This window comes from Epinephelus fuscoguttatus, linkage group LG17, assembly GCF_011397635.1.
Source record: "Epinephelus fuscoguttatus linkage group LG17, E.fuscoguttatus.final_Chr_v1".
NCBI classification, from domain to species: domain Eukaryota; kingdom Metazoa; phylum Chordata; class Actinopteri; order Perciformes; family Serranidae; genus Epinephelus; species Epinephelus fuscoguttatus.
The window spans coordinates 40,660,122-40,678,170 of NC_064768.1; the positions used below are offsets into that span (position 1 = coordinate 40,660,122).

The 18,049-nt window shown below is 43.1% G+C and overlaps 1 protein-coding gene and 1 long non-coding RNA gene across 2 annotated transcripts in view; one reads left to right on the forward strand and one right to left on the reverse strand.

Moving 5' to 3' along the window:
• The window catches only part of LOC125904640 (uncharacterized), a 237,357-nt gene that overhangs the window by 18,380 nt on the left and 200,928 nt on the right, over window positions 1-18,049 (reverse strand). The window lies entirely within an intron of this gene.
• On the forward strand, window positions 1,546-17,276 carry mturn (maturin, neural progenitor differentiation regulator homolog (Xenopus)). The gene is made up of 3 exons (XM_049602193.1): window positions 1,546-2,065; window positions 11,665-11,787; window positions 15,815-17,276. The coding sequence occupies exons 1-3, from the start codon at window positions 1,907-1,909 to the stop codon at window positions 15,920-15,922; spliced, it is 390 nt and encodes a 129-aa protein (XP_049458150.1). The 5' UTR covers window positions 1,546-1,906; the 3' UTR covers window positions 15,923-17,276.

Below are 18,049 nucleotides of genomic sequence, written 5' to 3' on the forward strand. Positions count from 1 at the left end.
GCTACCTGTCGGGAGCTTGACACAGCTGCATTATGGGAATGTGGGCTGGTTTGAGTCGCCCTCTGCTGGTGAGGACTACGGGGAGCAGGGAGGGTCACACTGAGAACAATGGCAGCAGGCTGCGTTCCTGTAAAACACTCTGGGATAAACTGTTTGGTTTCTACAACAACAGTGATCATAAAAACCTCAAAGAATTATATCTAATCAGTTTGGTGATTATTTTAGCAAAGAGTCTTATTCATAAATGCAGATTAAGCCAATCTGAATCTGCATTTATAGTGTTTGAAAATGAAACTAAAGAATATAATAAGATCATTTTAAGAAAAATTTAAAAGGAATACTCATGCTCCTTGTTTAATGTTTTCATTTAATTAGTTCCTGATATTATTTTGTCTTTACTGATTAACAATAATTAATAATCATTCAGAAAATATTATTAACAAATAATTGTTATTGCAGGAAATCCCTTCAAACATTTCCTTAGTTGAGGATTGATACCTAAGGTCTTTTGTGCGATAACTTGAAGGGATTTCCTTAGAATAAGCTCAGAGGAGCAGAAACCTTAAAGTCCTGTATGAACAATTTAAGGGAACCTTAAGCATTAACCTTTATTTTATTTTTTTTAGTATTATTATTATTTATTTTAAGGATCCCTTAATTTGGATGTTACAAAAAATGTTGAGGTGTTTTGTGTAACTGGCCCCAGAGCTTCTGAGCCAGGTTTTTATGCCACCTTGTGGTAGAACTTAGTAATGAATGCTCACTGAGGCCTGCTGATTGGCTAGTGTAGACAGTGTGTAAGGCAGGTACCACAGGCCCCGGTGCACACTGTTGGGACGGGCCCTAGTGCATGGCTATGAGGTGCACACACACACACACACACACACACACACACGACTGGAAGTTGTTTATAAAAAAAGCTAAATGAATGTAATTTAAGGAGCTCTGCGACTTTCTCGTCCTGTTGGTTTCTTTTGTTTTTCTTGCTGCAGCTTCTGGACCCATGCACCACCCCTCCCTCCTCCCACCTGCCACCTGCCTCACTCAGACTTTCACCACCTTAACTTTCATCCTTGTGCCGCCGTGTTTCCCCCCTGACGCCGCCGGGCGCCGTTAAACTATAACGGCAACCAGCCACGTATCATGCTGACGTTACAGGACGCCTTTCATCGTTGGTGTCTGACGCTGCAAGTCGCGATGACTTGGGAGTGAGATCTGAATCATTTGCCAGGGCCCCCACCCCGACCCAGGGGCCCCACTGCACTGTCTATATTTACACCCCTGCTGCCTTCATCATAAGGCTCAGAGTGTGTGTTGCATATATTGTTTTTTTTAATATTTAATTTAATTTTATTTCTTATTTATGCTCAGCTATGTCAGCTGTGTCTGTATTGGAGGTGCAGGCTGCTGACCTGTGTCCAGTATAATACTCCTGTACTGTGAGTACCATGCAGCAGCCTCTGCTCAGCTTCATGTCCACTGAGCTGCTGCGTGATGTCAGCAGGTTACTGACCCAGGGCTCGTGCCCACAGACAGCAGGGAGCCTATAGTGCCTCAGATATGGACGGCTGCCCGGCTCCACTCTTCGTCATCGCGTTTCTCCCAGCGTCCTCCTGCGTATGCATGTATGCGACCGACGGGCTGATTTCATAACGTGGGGAGGAAGAGAGGAATGGAGCTGTGAGCACGGAGGAGCACCAGTCCCGGTAGGCTCTATGCACCATCAGTGTTCCCGTTATTCCCGGGCCATGCACACGGCGCACTGAGGAGATGCGGTAGTGGTGGAGGCTGCTGATGCTGCTGTCCGATCAGCTCTTATTCTTGTCTTGAGCATCATCGCCGTGACGGCCACACACACCGAGATCAAGCTCCGGAGCCAGGGACACCGCAGACCGGATAACACAGGATGGAGTTCAAGCATCTGGTGGAGGCGGCGGAGAAGTGGTGCTCCGGTAACCCGTTCGACCTCATCTTCGCCGAGGAGGACGACGAGAGGCGGCTGGACTTTTACGCTGAGCCCGGCGTCTCCTTCTACGTGCTGTGTCCCGGCGGCACCGACAGTTTCGTAAGTGAGCTTCTGCAGGGCCTTTAGCTCACACTCGGTGTGTGTGTGTGTGTGTGTGTGTGTGTGTGTGTGTGTGCGCGCGCGCGCGTGTGTGTTATTGTAGGTGTGTCGAGGCTGCTGGGGAGGTGGGGTTGTCACGGTCGGTCCCGGTTTTCCGGCTGATGGACATGGGAGGGGGGGCGGTGATCGAAGAGGGAGGATGATGTCATTTCAGTTTGGGTGCACACACGCACGCACGCACACCCTCCCACCCCTCTGTCGATGGTGTTTTTTCCTCCATGATAATCAGCAGCGATAACCCTGTGAACCAGCAGCATCAAGCTCCTGAGAAACAACAGGCCTGTAGCTTTCAAAATAAAAGCCCTGCAGATCATCTCTGCAGCTGCAACACAGAGTCAGCTTTTAAAATATAACGAGGAGGTGTATGTGGAGCAGAGGCGTAAATATAGACAGTGCAGGCGGTGAGGATGCACAGGGGCCCGTGGGTTGGGGTGGAGGGGGCCCTGCCAATGATTCAGAACTACACCTGCGTTTATAAAGAAATAAAATAAATTAAAAATGGTGCCATTTGCTATAAAATACAAACCAGTATTCTCCTATCTTTTTATTCCTCCTCAGGGATGAAAAGAATTATGAAATTCATTTTTTTAAACTCTCAGGTGGACAGAATGTGTTTAAGTTTTTAACCAAAAAATATAAACCAATCAAGAAATGACATACGTCATGTGAAACTATAAAAATATATTTAAATGCTGTTAAACTAGTGTGTTCACATTTCTTTAAACAAATTATAATTCTGTTCAGTGCCATGCAAAAGTGCTGAACTTTGCTTCTGACTCCTCAGCCTCTCCTCTCCCTTTGTACTCCTCCTTCTTCCATCATTCAGCTCCTTCCTCCTCACTCCTCAGCCACCCCCCCCCCCACCCCACTCCTCCACACACACACACCCACACACACACACACACCTCCTGTTGAACTGTATCAGTTTTTCAATGAACATTTTCTACATAAATCTTGTCAAAATACTGTTTCTGTTACAAAAACTGAACATTACCTTCTAAAAACACAAATCAATTTGATTTACAGCCAAAAAAATTACTGCAGATGAAATATTTTCAAGAACAAAGTTGCTGTAATACTGTTAAAGCAACTCTTACCTTTCTTGCATTTCACACAGCACAAAAATTTGAACATCCACAACTCCGCCTCCCTCCAAAGTCCCACCCCCCCAGTGTGCCATCAGCTTATAAATAGCATTTTAACCTAAACAAAGAAAAGTGTAAAAATTTCCAGAAAGGTAAGTGTCGCTTTAATTGTAGTTGGGCAGTGACTTGCGGCATCACCAACTAAAAAAGACGTCCTTTAACATCAGCATGGTACACGGCTGGTTGTTGTTATAGTTTAATAGCGCCTGGTGGCGTCAGGGGGAAACGTGGCGGGACAAGGATGGAAGTTAAGACGGCGACAGTCCAAGCTGAGCAGGCACCAACTTTCATTCAGGAGGCCAGTGTTCACGTCCTGTAAGATTGTAAAGTCAAACCCTGTTCTTTTGTCCTAAACCGATGTAGTGCTTTTATTTTGAAAGAGACTGTATGCAAACTGTACATTTCCTGTGAAAACAGAAGTGTATTTTGAAAACAGACAATGCATGTAACAGGCTGAAGTTGACACGGCGTCCCAGAACGTCAACAACCAACACACCCAGGGTGCCTTGGACGTCATATGTGGACGTGGAAAGTCCATGACCAAACGTGGACATGTGACGAGGTCACAGTGAGGATGTGATGGAGCCGTGATGCATTGCAGATGATTAATTGTATTTCCTCTCAACATATAATCATCTGTTTTGCTCCTTAGATGTTTCCAGATGTTATTTATCCACCAGGGTCTCCTATCATAGAGGGACTGGTAAGATATTCTTGAGCTGCACAATATTCCTTGCTTTCTGTCGGCCATCTTGGTTTTGAAAGACTTGTGTTGCGCTGACACCACCTGGCCAGTGGGTGGCAGTGTATGGCATGATGCACCAGGGTCCACTGCAGTGACCACTGTACGTGAAAGGGTTAAAGGAGGTAAAAGTCGTAACAAGGGTTCTGTAGGTGAACCTGTGGAAGGATTATTCACGGCTGATGGTAGATCCAAGATGGCGGTGTGCGTTTGTGCAGCGGCTCTTCACTCTCAGTCACCACTTTACTGCAGTAGTGCTCCTTAAATTGTTGTGAATCAAAAGGCGTTCTGATTCTTTTTCGGGTAAAATCGTTGTGGTGGCAGAAGTGAACAAATGAGACAAACAATCAAGTTGTCATTTGAGTTATTTAACAAAGTGATAGAACAGAATAATTAGAGCTATAACAGAGTCAGTCTCTCTCAGCTGACAGGTCAGAGCTGTGACACATGGAGCATCCTCTGTAGGTCTGATGAAGAGTCACACATTCAGTCACATAATGTGATTAAAACTTAGACGTGCACAGTTAAACAGAGGCACAGGGAGGCGTCTGGTTCACTGAGAAGTGTCATGAGAGCAGCTACAAACTGAGCTCCTCATACACAAATGAAAACTGCAGAATACTACATGTCTGTATATGGTCATGATTCATTTTGTCCCTACAATAGTCAGTAGCTATCTCCAACAAAACTAATGCTTATTCTACAAAAACCATAACCATTCTGAATAAACTATATACATATAATATTGAATTAAATGAACACTTTCTTATTCTCTTTGATGTTTTTGTCATATACAGATATACAGTGGAGATTGTTGGGTGACGTGTATGTTGAGCCCGGTCTCGTAGAAATCCAGTGCTTGGGCACTGACTTACAGCGTCAGAAACCAACGAAAAAGGCGTCCTGTAATGTCGGCATGATACGTGGCTGGTTGCCATTATAGCTTAACAGTGCCAGGTGGCGTCAGGGGGAAACGCAGTGAGACAAGGACAAAACTTAAGGCGGTGAAAGTCCGAGTTGGGCAGGAGTGAAGTGGATGGGTCCAACAAACACCGACTTTCACCTGAGAGAGCTGTGTTCATGTAAGATTTGGTGAAGGTTGGTGTTCTGCAGACACACAGTAAATAATAATTTTCAAGGGCCACATTTTCGTATTTTTATTTTGAAGGAATTATTGCAGTTTTCTCCTTTGATACAGAATCCATGGGATCCAATGAAACCCCACACAAAACAAGTCATCCTCAATGTTAGGGACCAAGCAGTGAGGCTGCAGGAGTTGTTGACAAAACTGTGAGTTTTTATTTACTCAAATAAAATGCACGAAAAATTACAAATCAAGAACTGAACAACTAGACTATAAAACAGGTCAATGTAACATAACTATACTCAATAAAATGACTAAACAAGGTGTTAACCGAACAAACTGAGCTGACCGGACGAAAAACAAGGGGTCTAGAACTGCGGGTCTGAATCTGCAGTCTCAGGGTCTGCAGAGACATACTACTGGTGAGAACACCAACCAACTCTAGGCAATTATACAACTTTGGAACAACATGAGTCCCTGATTCAGACCAGAGGAGACCACTCTAGGGCTGACAGCACTTTCAGAGTCCTCGGCCCTCGGCCATGCCTTTTGCATGACCTCCCCAAACAACCACGGCAACTCAAAGACAAAGAAACAGATATTTAATGTCAAACAATTTGCCTGTGTAACCCTACAGTGCTAGAATGTGTGCACTTAAACTACACAATGTAAGGTTTAAAGCAAATGGCTGCCAGATCCCTTCATCTGACTGTTGAGCTGTTAAATATGTTTCCTCAAACAGTCCCATGTGAGAGTCCCAGACAACATCAGTCAGTCCTGCAGAGACACAGCGTGGAATCTGTCTGCAATTACTGAACATAAACTCCTGATGGTGTTAAATTCCTCTAAACTCCAGAGACAACACAGAGGATATAAGCTCAGTGTCACTGATAGAGGCTCCAGCTGTGCTCTGATCATCTCCAGGCCGTCCTGACTGTATACCCTGTAGCAGCGTGCTGCAGTGTTGGTGTTGTGAGCCCTAAAGCTCCTGAGGCCAGACCCGCCCAGCTCCCTCCTCCTGCTTAGTGACAGGGGCTAACAGGGCGGGGAGCAGATGGAGATGACCCAGGAGCCAGGGCGTCTGTTCAGTCAATAACACATTATGTCACACCGACTGTGGCTGCGTTACGAGTTTGGAGTGTCCCACAGACGGCAGAGCTGAGCAGAGCTGAGCAGAGCTGGGCTGATTAAGCCGGGGCTTTCCACCGACTGCTGCTGGAGGACAGATAAATATAAATCCAGCTGCTGCATGATCAAATCTTGTAGCTACTGTACATAAATACATCATGTGGTCAGTTGTCTTTGTGCCAATTTCATTTCCCATCTTCCTTCCTTTTCTTTCACTTTGTCTCCCTGACATTCACCAATGTTTTCATTTTTTTGACTTGTTAGGATTTTATTAATTTTTTTTCCAACATTGTAATTTTTTTTGGACATTTTATCAACATTTATTTGGAAATTTTGTTAAGTTTTTTTTTTCAGACATTTTATTAATATTTTTCAGACATGTTAACATTTCTCCGAACATTTTGTTAACTTGTTTGGATGTTTCAATAATATTTTTGGACATTTATCAATATTTATTTAGACTCTTTTTTAACATTTTTTTTCGTCTATTTTATTAATATTTCAGACATCTTATTATTTTTTCCCAACATTTTAATAACATTTTCCAGACATTTTATCAACATTTATTCAGATATTTTATCAACATTTTTTTGGACATTTTGTCAACATTTTTCAGACTATTTTTTTCTTCATTTTTTCTGATATTTTATCAATATTTTTTGGGGCATTTCACTGTAGTTTTTTTGGACACTTTGTTAAGTTTATACTTTATTTGACTTTTTTTTCCAAACTTTAAAAAAAAAAAAAAATTGAATGCCACTAGATTGTTGCCAGGCAACTACCCCATCACCTCCGTACTCTAACCTTTCTGTGTAATCAATATACTTTTCTTTTTATTTAATTTATTTCATAGTAGTCAGTATCTAGTTCCTAAAAAAACACCAGGCGCTTGGAGCACAGAAACGTGAGGTGCATAGCAACAAAAACAGCGAGCAAAAAGCTTCATACTCACTAAAACTGTAACAAAAACCTGCCTCCAGCTGCTGAAACGCTTTCTGTGTGATCACTGCCTAACTCTCTGTATCGACACAGTCTGTATACTTTAATAATTTAACTCCTGAAATTCAGTTTGGTTTTGGTTTTGATGACCCTTAAGAAAAAATTCTGGGGGCGCCACTGTCACAGCGCTCTGCTCTTCTTCTGCTTTTGAATCTGTTTACTGCTGCAACCCTGACACACACACACACACACACACACACACACACACACACACACACACACACACACACTTTCACAGTTTGCTGTCTGCTCTCAAATCAGCCAGAATAACTCTGAGATCTAGTTGCTCTCAATCGATCAATACTGCCATCAGCAGGGCGTCTCACATGCTCTCTCTCTCTCATAAACACACACACACACACACACACACACACACACACAGTCCTGTTCTCAGTTTATCTTGTTTTCCCCTCAAACCCTGGTATCATGGCCCCGTCCTCTCACTGGAGGGCACTGTGGCATCACTGTGATCACAGCTCAGCTGCACGTCACTGTCTCCAGCTCTGTTATCTCCCTCTCAGTAGTTTTTAATGGTCCAGGTCAGGTGACCGAAGAACACGAGCTGCTGGATGTGCTTTGTGAGATCTGCTGGAGGGTGGTGTTTCTGCTGGTGCAGCAGAGGCACGCCCTCATGTGAGAGTCCATCCGTCAGTGTCAAACAGGAACAACCGTCCCTGAGCAGTGAGCCAGAGGGCTGAGCATTTACCCCGTCTGTGACAACACTTCATCTGGGCTGATTCACATGACTCTCACATGAAGGTGTGTCCCTACCACACACCAGAAAACTTAATCGCTTTATTTATTCTCTATAAATTACATCACTTCATTTACTAGTAATGATGAAATTAAGGTGTTTTTATTGTGTTTTTAAGGGAATAATTAATGGATACATTAATAGATACTGAGGCATTTTGAAAGAGGCATGCATTTTTCAGTAAAGGTGAAAATTATGATGTTAGCTTTTTTCTTAACCCATTACAAACCCCTTAAATCATGCATCTAATAAAATGTCCTTATTGCCCCCATTATTTAACCCCATAATGCATTTAAAGGTTTAAATTATGGGATGGTTTTCATGGTTTTGTGTCAATTTTAAAAGAATATTTCAGTCACAAAATGATCAGTTGTATATCAGTTACTCACTGGGTGTTAGAATCCCAAAAAAGGCGAATCCTCTGTGTGCATTAAAGTCATCGTGGACCCCGTTTAACAACATCAAAACTATATAAAAACATCTGTTTACAAACTCGTTCATTATAATCTAAAGGAAGACTTCCTAAAGAAATGTTTTTCTCACATGTCTCCACTGTTAATGGAGAATCCAAATAAGGTGAACATCATTTATGAATTAAAGTCATTGGGGGCCATCTTTTTTTGTGTGAACCCATTACAAACCCCTTAAATCATGCATGTAATAAAATTTCATTATTACCCCCCTTAATTATCCCAATGTTTGGCATTTAAAGGTTTAAATTATGGGATGGTTTCGTGTCAATTTTACAAGTATACTTCACCTGCAAAATGATCAGTTACTCACTACGTGTTACCTTGAATTGGTAAAGAAAACTTTTTCTCGTTTTTCTCACATGCCTCCACGATGAACGGAGAATCCAAAAAAGACAAAGCTTCTGTGTGAATTAAAGTCATCGTGGACCCCGTTAGACAACAGCAGAACTATATCAAAACATCCATTTACAAACTCACACGACTCCTGCAGAATAATCCAAAGACAGAATTAGTAAAGGAAACTTAGAAAAGAGACTGTTTTTCTTGTATGCCTCCACGGTGAATGGAAAATCCAAAAAAGGTGAACATTCTTACATGCTTTAGGAATTAAAGTCACTGGTTTGGTTAACACATTAACACCTTTGAATCTTGCATCTAATAAAATGTCCTTATTATTTACAATGAATTTGTAATGAAAACTTTGTTTTTCTCGCATGCTGCCACGGTGAACGGAGAATCCAAAAAGGCAAACCTTCTGCATGAATTAAATTCATTGTGGACCACATTTAACATCAGCAAAACTAAATCAAAACATCTGTTTACAAACTCTCACACAACTCTTGCAGTGTAATCCAAGTCTCCTTTATCCAGTTGTTTTTTAACCAGTCGTATTCTCACACAACATGAGTTGTGTGAGAGTTTGTAAACAGATGTTTTGATATAGTTTTGCTGTTGTTAAGTGCAGACCCTGATTACTTCCATTCATGACACTGGTTCGCCTTTTTTGGATTCTCCGTTCACTGTGGAGACATGAGAGAAAAACTGCTTTGCTCGTGAATTCAGTGTCATGTGCTGAGTAATTGATAAACAAATGGTCGTTTGGGGGTGAAGTATTCCTTTAGTAGTCCTTAGTCTGTTCACATGAACAATTCAAAATATCCTAACATTTTACAATCTGTTAATCAACCCCAAATTTGTGGCAGAAATACCAGAATGCTGTTACATATTACTGTGATTTAATTACCTTAATTTTCACCTGAAAACTTTTCAGACTTTAATTTAAACTGAAATCCAAACAATCCCAAAAAGAGTTCCTAAAATAATCAAACCCAGTGTTAAACTCTTAACTCCTGGGTCACTTAAACTTCTTCTACAAAGCCTGCACACACCCCAATAAAATGACCTGTTTTTGTTTTACACCTGCTGGTTATTTCCTCCAGCTCACGGCGCACACTCGACCGATCACCCTTAATAATATTACCTAATACATCATCTATAACTGTGCGGCCTTCGACTCCAATTAAAGAGCAGTAAGAGGAAGTGAAGCTGAATTACTCAGATGGCCTTTCCCGAGTGGTGATGTTTATCTAACAATCTGAGGGGAGCAGACGACTTGCACTAATGAGGAAGTTGATTCTAATCTGACTGGGACTCTAACGTCTGATAAGGAGAAGTGACCATTTATAGTTACTTAATGCTGTTTTATTAGCCATCAGGACGCTAATGTTGCTGACCTCAGTGTTCATCAGAGCTGTGGAGGCTTTACACCAAACAACCAAACAGGCTCTGTGGTGAGAAAGAGTTATCTCCAGTGGTGGAGGAAGTATTAAGATCCTTTATTTAAGTTAAGGTACTTAACATCAAACTAGTAAGCAAATATAAGCAGGAAAACATATTTAAAGTTTTAAAAGTAAAGTAGTGCCCAATCCAGAGAAATCTGAAAAACTGACATAGTGCTTTTATTTTGAAAGAGACTGTATCAAACTGTACATTTCCTGTGAAAACAGAAGTGTATTTTGAAAACAGACAATGCATGTAACAGGCTGAAGTTGACACGGCGTCCCAGAACGTCAACAACCAACACACCCAGGGTACCTTGGACGTCATATGTGGACGTGGAAAGTCCATGACCAAACGTGGACATGTGACGAGGTCACAGTGAGGATGAGTTGCCCGGGCACCACCGAGGTGCCCTTGAGCAATGCACCAAACCCGCAAGGATGAACCTTTTCAGAGAGCCCAGTCTCACTCCGAAGTCGTTGAAATCCGGTGCTTGGGCAGTGACCTGCGGTGTCAGAAACCAACAAAAAAAGGCGTCCTTTGACGTCGGCATAATACGCGGCCGCTGCTATAGTTGATTACACTAGGCGGCATCAGTGGGAATCGCGGCAGGACAAGGACGGATATATAAGCAGCGAAAGTCTGACTGAGGTGGGGCCGGTGTTGGATGTGTCAAACAAACACGGACTTTCACCTGAGAAAGTGGTGTTTGTGTCCTGTAAGATTCTTAAACCAAACCCTGTTCTTTTTTCCTAAACCTAACCACGTGTTTTTGTTGTTGAAGGTAGAAAGACTTAACGTTAAATTTCCTGTGAAAACAGAAGTGTATTTTGAAAACGGACAACGTCAACAACCAACACCCCCAGGGTACCTTGGACGTCATATGTGGACGTGGAAAGGGAGAAACTTGGAGGCGTTGTTATTTACAGGTTATCACATGGTCACGTCGATGGTTTTACTGGTCCGGCCCACTTGAGATCAAACTGGTCTGAATGTGGCCGATGAACTAAAATGAGTTCGACACCTCTGTGGTAAACATTGAGGACTCTGTGTGTCTTCCTGTGAAGTGTCCCCACTGTTTGTGTTTTCAGTCCTGTCTGCTGTGCGTCCACAGAGGAACATCTCTCTGCTTTAATTGCTTCGTTCCAGTTTCTCTCTGCGCTGCGTTGGCCCCGACCCAGCTTCACTTATTTACTGCTTAATTCCTCCAATTTGTCACTGAGGACATGTGACAGTGTTACATCACCAGTTACTTCACTTATGTTGTTATATGAAGCAATAATGAAGCTTTACTTTCTTTTTCTCAGTGTGTTTGGTGTCACACACACACACACACACACACACACACACACACACACACTAAGGTTTATGCAGTGACAGGTCTGGACCGACGCCACCTGCTCATTACTTATTGTGTGTCCCTGTGTGTCTGCAGCATGTATGGAGTGAGAGTGAGGACTGCCTCCCCTTCCTACAGCTGGCCCAGGACTACATCTCCTCCTGCGGGAAGAAGACTCTGCTGGAGGTGCTGGAGAAGGTCTTCACGTCCTTTAGGCCTGTAAGGAATCTGAAGCGTGACAACTTTTTAACACAGTGCATGGAGCGCAGCAGGGTGACCTCCGCTCGATATGTCTGTTTCTGTTACAGCCCTGATACATTCTGTTCTCTGTGGTACGGACAAAACATGCTGAACTCCACCCACAAATCTGACATTAAAAAAACAAGAGGTGGATACAGAACATGATTCAAGGTCTTCTTAAGAGTGTTATCATCTGTTTGACATGTAACACTACTTAACCCTTAATAAGAAGAGCTGAAACTGCCTGACACTTCATTTTTTGGTTAATAGGAATATGTCAGAATAAATATGACAATACGTAAAGATGTTCTAAAAATTAAAGTAGGTGTTACTGGGTTTACTGTAGGGTAACACTATGAAAGTTATTCCCTTCTTTTTGTCCAAAGATTCTGTTGATTTACCCATCAATAATGACTTAATTACACATTTATTAGGTAAGAAATTTAAGATAAGATTAACTTGACAAGAACACATAGCTTACATCAAGACTGAGTGACAACTAACAATCCCAGTAACCGTGCATCAAACTTAGAAAAGTTTTTTTTTAAAAATCCAACCAATTAAACAAACAAACAAACAAAAAATTCAGAATTTGAAAATATACCCTCCTCTTACAGCTCCCCTATCTCTGTCCTAAGCTCCTCCCACTGGTCGACCACATACATGCACACACTTCATACAGTAACTCCCACTCTCTCTGTTTAATAAACCAAAAATGAATTAGCTAGCTATCTGCCCCACGTTCCCTCCGCCTCGCTCCCCGCCGCTGTGGACTGCTTCCCTGGGAGGAGAGCGGGCAGCAGCTCTGGAGATGGACCTTAGGTCAGCAGCTGTGGTGACGGCCATCATGCCTGAGGTTATTTTTATGGTTAGGTGAGAAATAGATAAATAAGTGCTCTTATTCTGAAGTCTTGACTCATCTGCAGACTTAGGATAATTAGGAGGATGTCACACATGTGTCATCAGTATGTCAACTCAGGAAGACGCCAGCACACAGTGTGTCAGTGTGGGCCTCCAAAATGTAGTGGAGTAAAAGCAGCAACTAGAATTACTCAAGTATAAATACTTCAAGAGGCAACAGATAGGATTCAGGTTTTTTTGGCGCCACCTAGCGTCAGTGGTGTTGCGTCGCACTGTCGAAACGACCAAACTGAGCGTGGGGATCAGAGATAATGAATAAAATGTAGGCTGTAAAGCCACCAGTATACCTCTATGTATATGTAGAATGAGAAGGTGTGTGGACACTCTACTAAATAAATGAGTAAAGAGACCGAGCAACAATTATCAGATTTATGTGAAGAAAAAACAAATAGTAATGCAAATAATTATAGCAGAATGCACAGTACCAGTACAAACAGCTCACAGTAAATGATACCAATATGTACAGTACCAGTACAAACAGCTCACAGTGAATGATACCAATATGTACAGTACCAGTACAAACAGCTCACAGTAAATGATACCAATATGTACAGTACCAGTACAAACAGCTCACAGTAAATGATACCAATATGTACAGTACCAGTACAAACAGCTCACAGTGAATGATACCAATATGTACAGTACCAGTACAAACAGCTCACAGTGAATGATACCAATATGTACAGTACCAGTACAAACAGCTCACAGTAAATGATACCAATATGTACAGTACCAGTACAAACAGCTCACAGTGAATGATACCAATATGTACAGTACCAGTACAAACAGCTCACAGTAAATGACACCAATATGTACAGTACCAGTACAAACAGCTCACAGTGAATGATACCAATATGTACAGTACCAGTACAAACAGCTCACAGTGAATGATACCAATATGTACAGTACCAGTACAAACAGCTCACAGTAAATGACACCAATATGTACAGTACCAGTACAAACAGCTCACAGTAAATGACACCAATATGTACAGTACCAGTACAAACAGCTCACAGTAAATGACACCAATATGTACAGTACCAGTACAAACAGCTCACAGTAAATGACACCAATATGTACAGTACCAGTACAAACAGCTCACAGTGAATGACACCAATATGTACAGTACCAGTACAAACAGCTCACAGTGAATGATACCAATATGTACAGTACCAGTACAAACAGCTCACAGTGAATGATACCAATATGTACAGTACCAGTACAAACAGCTCACAGTGAATGACACCAATATGTACAGTACCAGTACAAACAGCTCACAGTGAATGATACCAATATGTACAGTACCAGTACAAACAGCTCACAGTGAATGACACCAATATGTACAGTACCAGTACAAACAGCTCACAGTAAATGATACCAATATGTACAGTACCAGTACAAACAGCTCACAGTAAATGACACCAATATGTACAGTACCAGTACAAACAGCTCACAGTAAATGATACCAATATGTACAGTACCAGTACAAACAGCTCACAGTAAATGACACCAATATGTACAGTACCAGTACAAACAGCTCACAGTAAATGATACCAATATGTACAGTACCAGTACAAACAGCTCACAGTAAATGATACCAATATGTACAGTACCAGTACAAACAGCTCACAGTAAATGACACCAATATGTACAGTACCAGTACAAACAGCTCACAGTAAATGACACCAATATGTACAGTACCAGTACAAACAGCTCACAGTGAATGACACCAATATGTACAGTACCAGTACAAACAGCTCACAGTAAATGATACCAATATGTACAGTACCAGTACAAACAGCTCACAGTAAATGATACCAATATGTACAGTACCAGTACAAACAGCTCACAGTAAATGATACCAATATGTACAGTACCAGTACAAACAGCTCACAGTAAATGACACCAATATGTACAGTACCAGTACAAACAACAGTAGACACAGTGGAATTATACCAATATGCACATGTAAACAGTTCCCATTCTAGAATAAACGCTACCGTATGGAAACCATGCGGCCGGTTGGAGCTCAAATTGAATGGGAAACAAAGTCCAGTGTTCTCTTAGCTGGTCGTAACTTAGCTGGGCGATGTCAGTGGATAGCTGCCTCCGTGATAAGAGAACAGAAGGAAGGGAGGGTGGTATCAATGTCCGAGGGCTGACGTAGAATGGCAACCAGGACGTCAGCCGACCAACACTCGCTACCCGCTCCCTGGTTGCGGCGATTTGCGATGCTGGCCAGCTAGGAATGAACTAGCAGCCAGTACAGTCCAGTCCTCTCTGGTCTAGCTAACATTTAGCCGTGTTACTTACTGATCCATTAGAAAGAAAGCTAGCTGGACATGGGTTTTGAAGCCTCTTTGGTCACGGAGCTCCCTCCATCTCTTGAACGCCTGACTGAGGTTTACTCTTGTTTTTCCTCTTCTTTTATCACTCTCCTTTTTGCTCTTCTTTGCCTCCTCACACAGAGGAGCTCCTTTTCTTTCGCTAGGCCGTTTTTCACTTGTCTCCAAACTTTGTCCGTCTGCCATTGTGCTTGTGACTCAACTATCTCATGCCCAACTCCTCATAAGGACCAGCTCCAGTCCCTGATTGGCTGACCGACCAGTTTCACAATACATGACGCGTTTCCTGCCGTAAAGCAGATTTTATCTGTGAAATTTCAGCACCGGTGGCAGAAGCTTATTGCAAAGATTGCACAGCCACTAAGTAACCTATGTAAACGCTGATAGTCTGATTTCACTGTGGACACTACCCTGTGCAACCCACATTATTTTCATCATGATATATTTAGGAAAAGATGCTGTCTGTTGCCTCTTTAAGTGCAGTGCTTGAGTAAATATACTTCCACCACGGGGCGCAGAGTGCGTTGAAGAGAATAGATTAAACTAATAATTAAGATAAGACCTTTGATCATGTTCTACTTCCTGGTGCTGAATGTTTGTTTGCAGATAAACAAGAAGTCCTTAAACTGACACTGTACGGGACAGAGAGACATTGTGTTATTGCTATTTACACACACACACACACACACACCCCTTTACATCACAAACTGTAACACACACTTCTCTTTCCCTTCTGTCAGCTGCTGGGTCTGCCAGACATAGAGGACGACAGTTTCGAGCACTACCACGCTGACATGGAGGGGGAACCGGGGCCGGACCACCAGCAGATGGGGGTCAGCCAGCAGTGATGAGCCCCAGGACGAGGCCTGCAGCTGGGGCAGAGCTGCTCTGAAGCTCTGGGTCTCAACTCATTAGCCCAAACACTTAACAACTTATCCAAACACACACACACACACACACACACACACACACATACTTACGGCCAACTTGCTAAAACTGCACCACCATGTTCTTGAATGTCTCAGTGGCTTTGCTTCCCAAAGAGTGCACTCTGTTGCACTGTGTTGAACCCCCCCCGACCAAACACACACACACACACACACACACACACACACGCACACACACGTACTCACACATTGGGGCTACGTGGCAGTAGCCATGTACAATGCAAGTATCATAATCATTCACCATCCGGTTAGTTAACGTTCCACAGCACAGCAATATTACATCGGCCTCAGCTGGCTTCATTATGCAGAAAAACCGTCAGACGCAATACACACGTCCTTCCCCCATGGCTTCGAAGATGAATGTGACAGATAACCTACTTCTCTGCGTGTCTGATCGCACACACACACACACACACACGATACACAAGAGCGAGCTAAAAAGTGACAGTTTGTGGCTGCGTGAGGTAACGGGAGTGACGCAGGTAGAGTTTTCCACCGCATGGAGGGAAGTGATTCAGCTCGCCGTCCAGATCACAACACTTCACATAGTCACAACTACAGCACCATGTGGACGTCACAGTGTGCAGCTTTACAGTAGCATGGATCATTTCGTGAGGTGTGTCCCGTAATGTTTTCAAGGCACCTCAAAGAGTTCAGAGTCGCCCAGTGAGGAGGTTTTTAATCAGTGTTCCGATCACATGACATCACAACAAAGGCCCATGCTGCAGCTTCAGCCCTTCCTGGTGTGGGTGTGTCATTGTCACATGACACCCTCCTGTCCTGTAGTCTTCCTGGTGCTTCACAGTTCGCCCTCCTTTTCTCAGCACAATCTGACGAGACCCTTCCTAAATCTAGCCGCAGTCTCTTTTTGCAGTGTGTTGTTTTGAATTTATCGGCTTCTAACCATGATTTAATACGTGCACACCCCAGTCCCCGAGTGACGTCACAGGGGAGAGGAACTATTTGTTGACAGCCACCCTCGGCCGGCCCTCTTATCTCTCACAGTGTGTTGTTGTTTGTCGCATCCAGTGCACTGCAATGCTTCAGGCCCCCCCGCCCTGCCCTGCCCTGCCCCCGCCCGCCGCCTCCAACCACTCCATCCACATGTAAGACTGTTTCACAGGTTCATCTTTGGCCTGTTTACTTTGGCTTGTAAATGTCTGTCTTTTTATTGGGTGTTTCTCATGCAGTGTATCTTCTGTTCGTCCTCCGATGTGTGTGAAACTGTTCAATAAAGCGTGTCAGCAGAGCGTCACTCTCAGCGTCTCTCAGCTTCATGCACACAAAGAGCCAAACATGGAGACAGTGGACTGGTGACCTGCTGCTGCTGCTGCTGTGCCAACAGCCCGCTGGTGTTACTGGGATTGACGTCACGAGCCACCTGACGCGCCCACTCAGGCTGAGCTGCGTCAAGCTCGAGACTGGGAGGGGACTGCAGACAGGAAGTTAGGCTTTGGCCTTCAAAGTAAAAGCATAAAGGCTGTCTGCTGAGGGTTTTAGTGATAGATAGATAGATAGATAGATAGATAGATAGATAGATAGATAGATAGATAGATAGATAGATAGATGGAGACATGGATAGATGGATGGATGGATAGATAGATGGAGACATGGATAGATGGATGGATGGATGGATGGATGGATGATAGAGACATGGATGGATGGATGGATGGATGGATGGATGATAGAGACATGGATGGATGGATGGATGGATGGATATATAGAGACATGGATGGATGGATGGATGGATGGAGACATGGATAGAGACATGGATGATGGATGGATATATAGAGACATGGATGGATGGATGATAGAGACATGGATAGACGGATGGATGGATGGATGGATGGATGATAGAGACATGGATAGACGGATCGATGGATGGATGGATGGATGGATGGATGGAGACATGGATAGAGACATGGATGATGGATGGATATATAGAGACATGGATGGATGGATGGATGGATGGAGACATGGATAGAGACATGGATGATGGATGGATATATAGAGACATGGATGGATGGA

Excerpts from the sequence above, each read along its gene's own strand:
- mturn (XM_049602193.1), top strand. The coding sequence starts at position 1,907 with ATGGAGTTCAAGCATCTGGTGGAGGCGGCGGAGAAGTGGTGCTCCGGT. Across the intron at positions 2,066-11,664 it reads CCGGCGGCACCGACAGTTTC|CATGTATGGAGTGAGAGTGA; the intron begins GTAAGTGAGCTT and ends GTGTGTCTGCAG. Across the intron at positions 11,788-15,814 it reads TCTTCACGTCCTTTAGGCCT|CTGCTGGGTCTGCCAGACAT; the intron begins GTAAGGAATCTG and ends CCCTTCTGTCAG.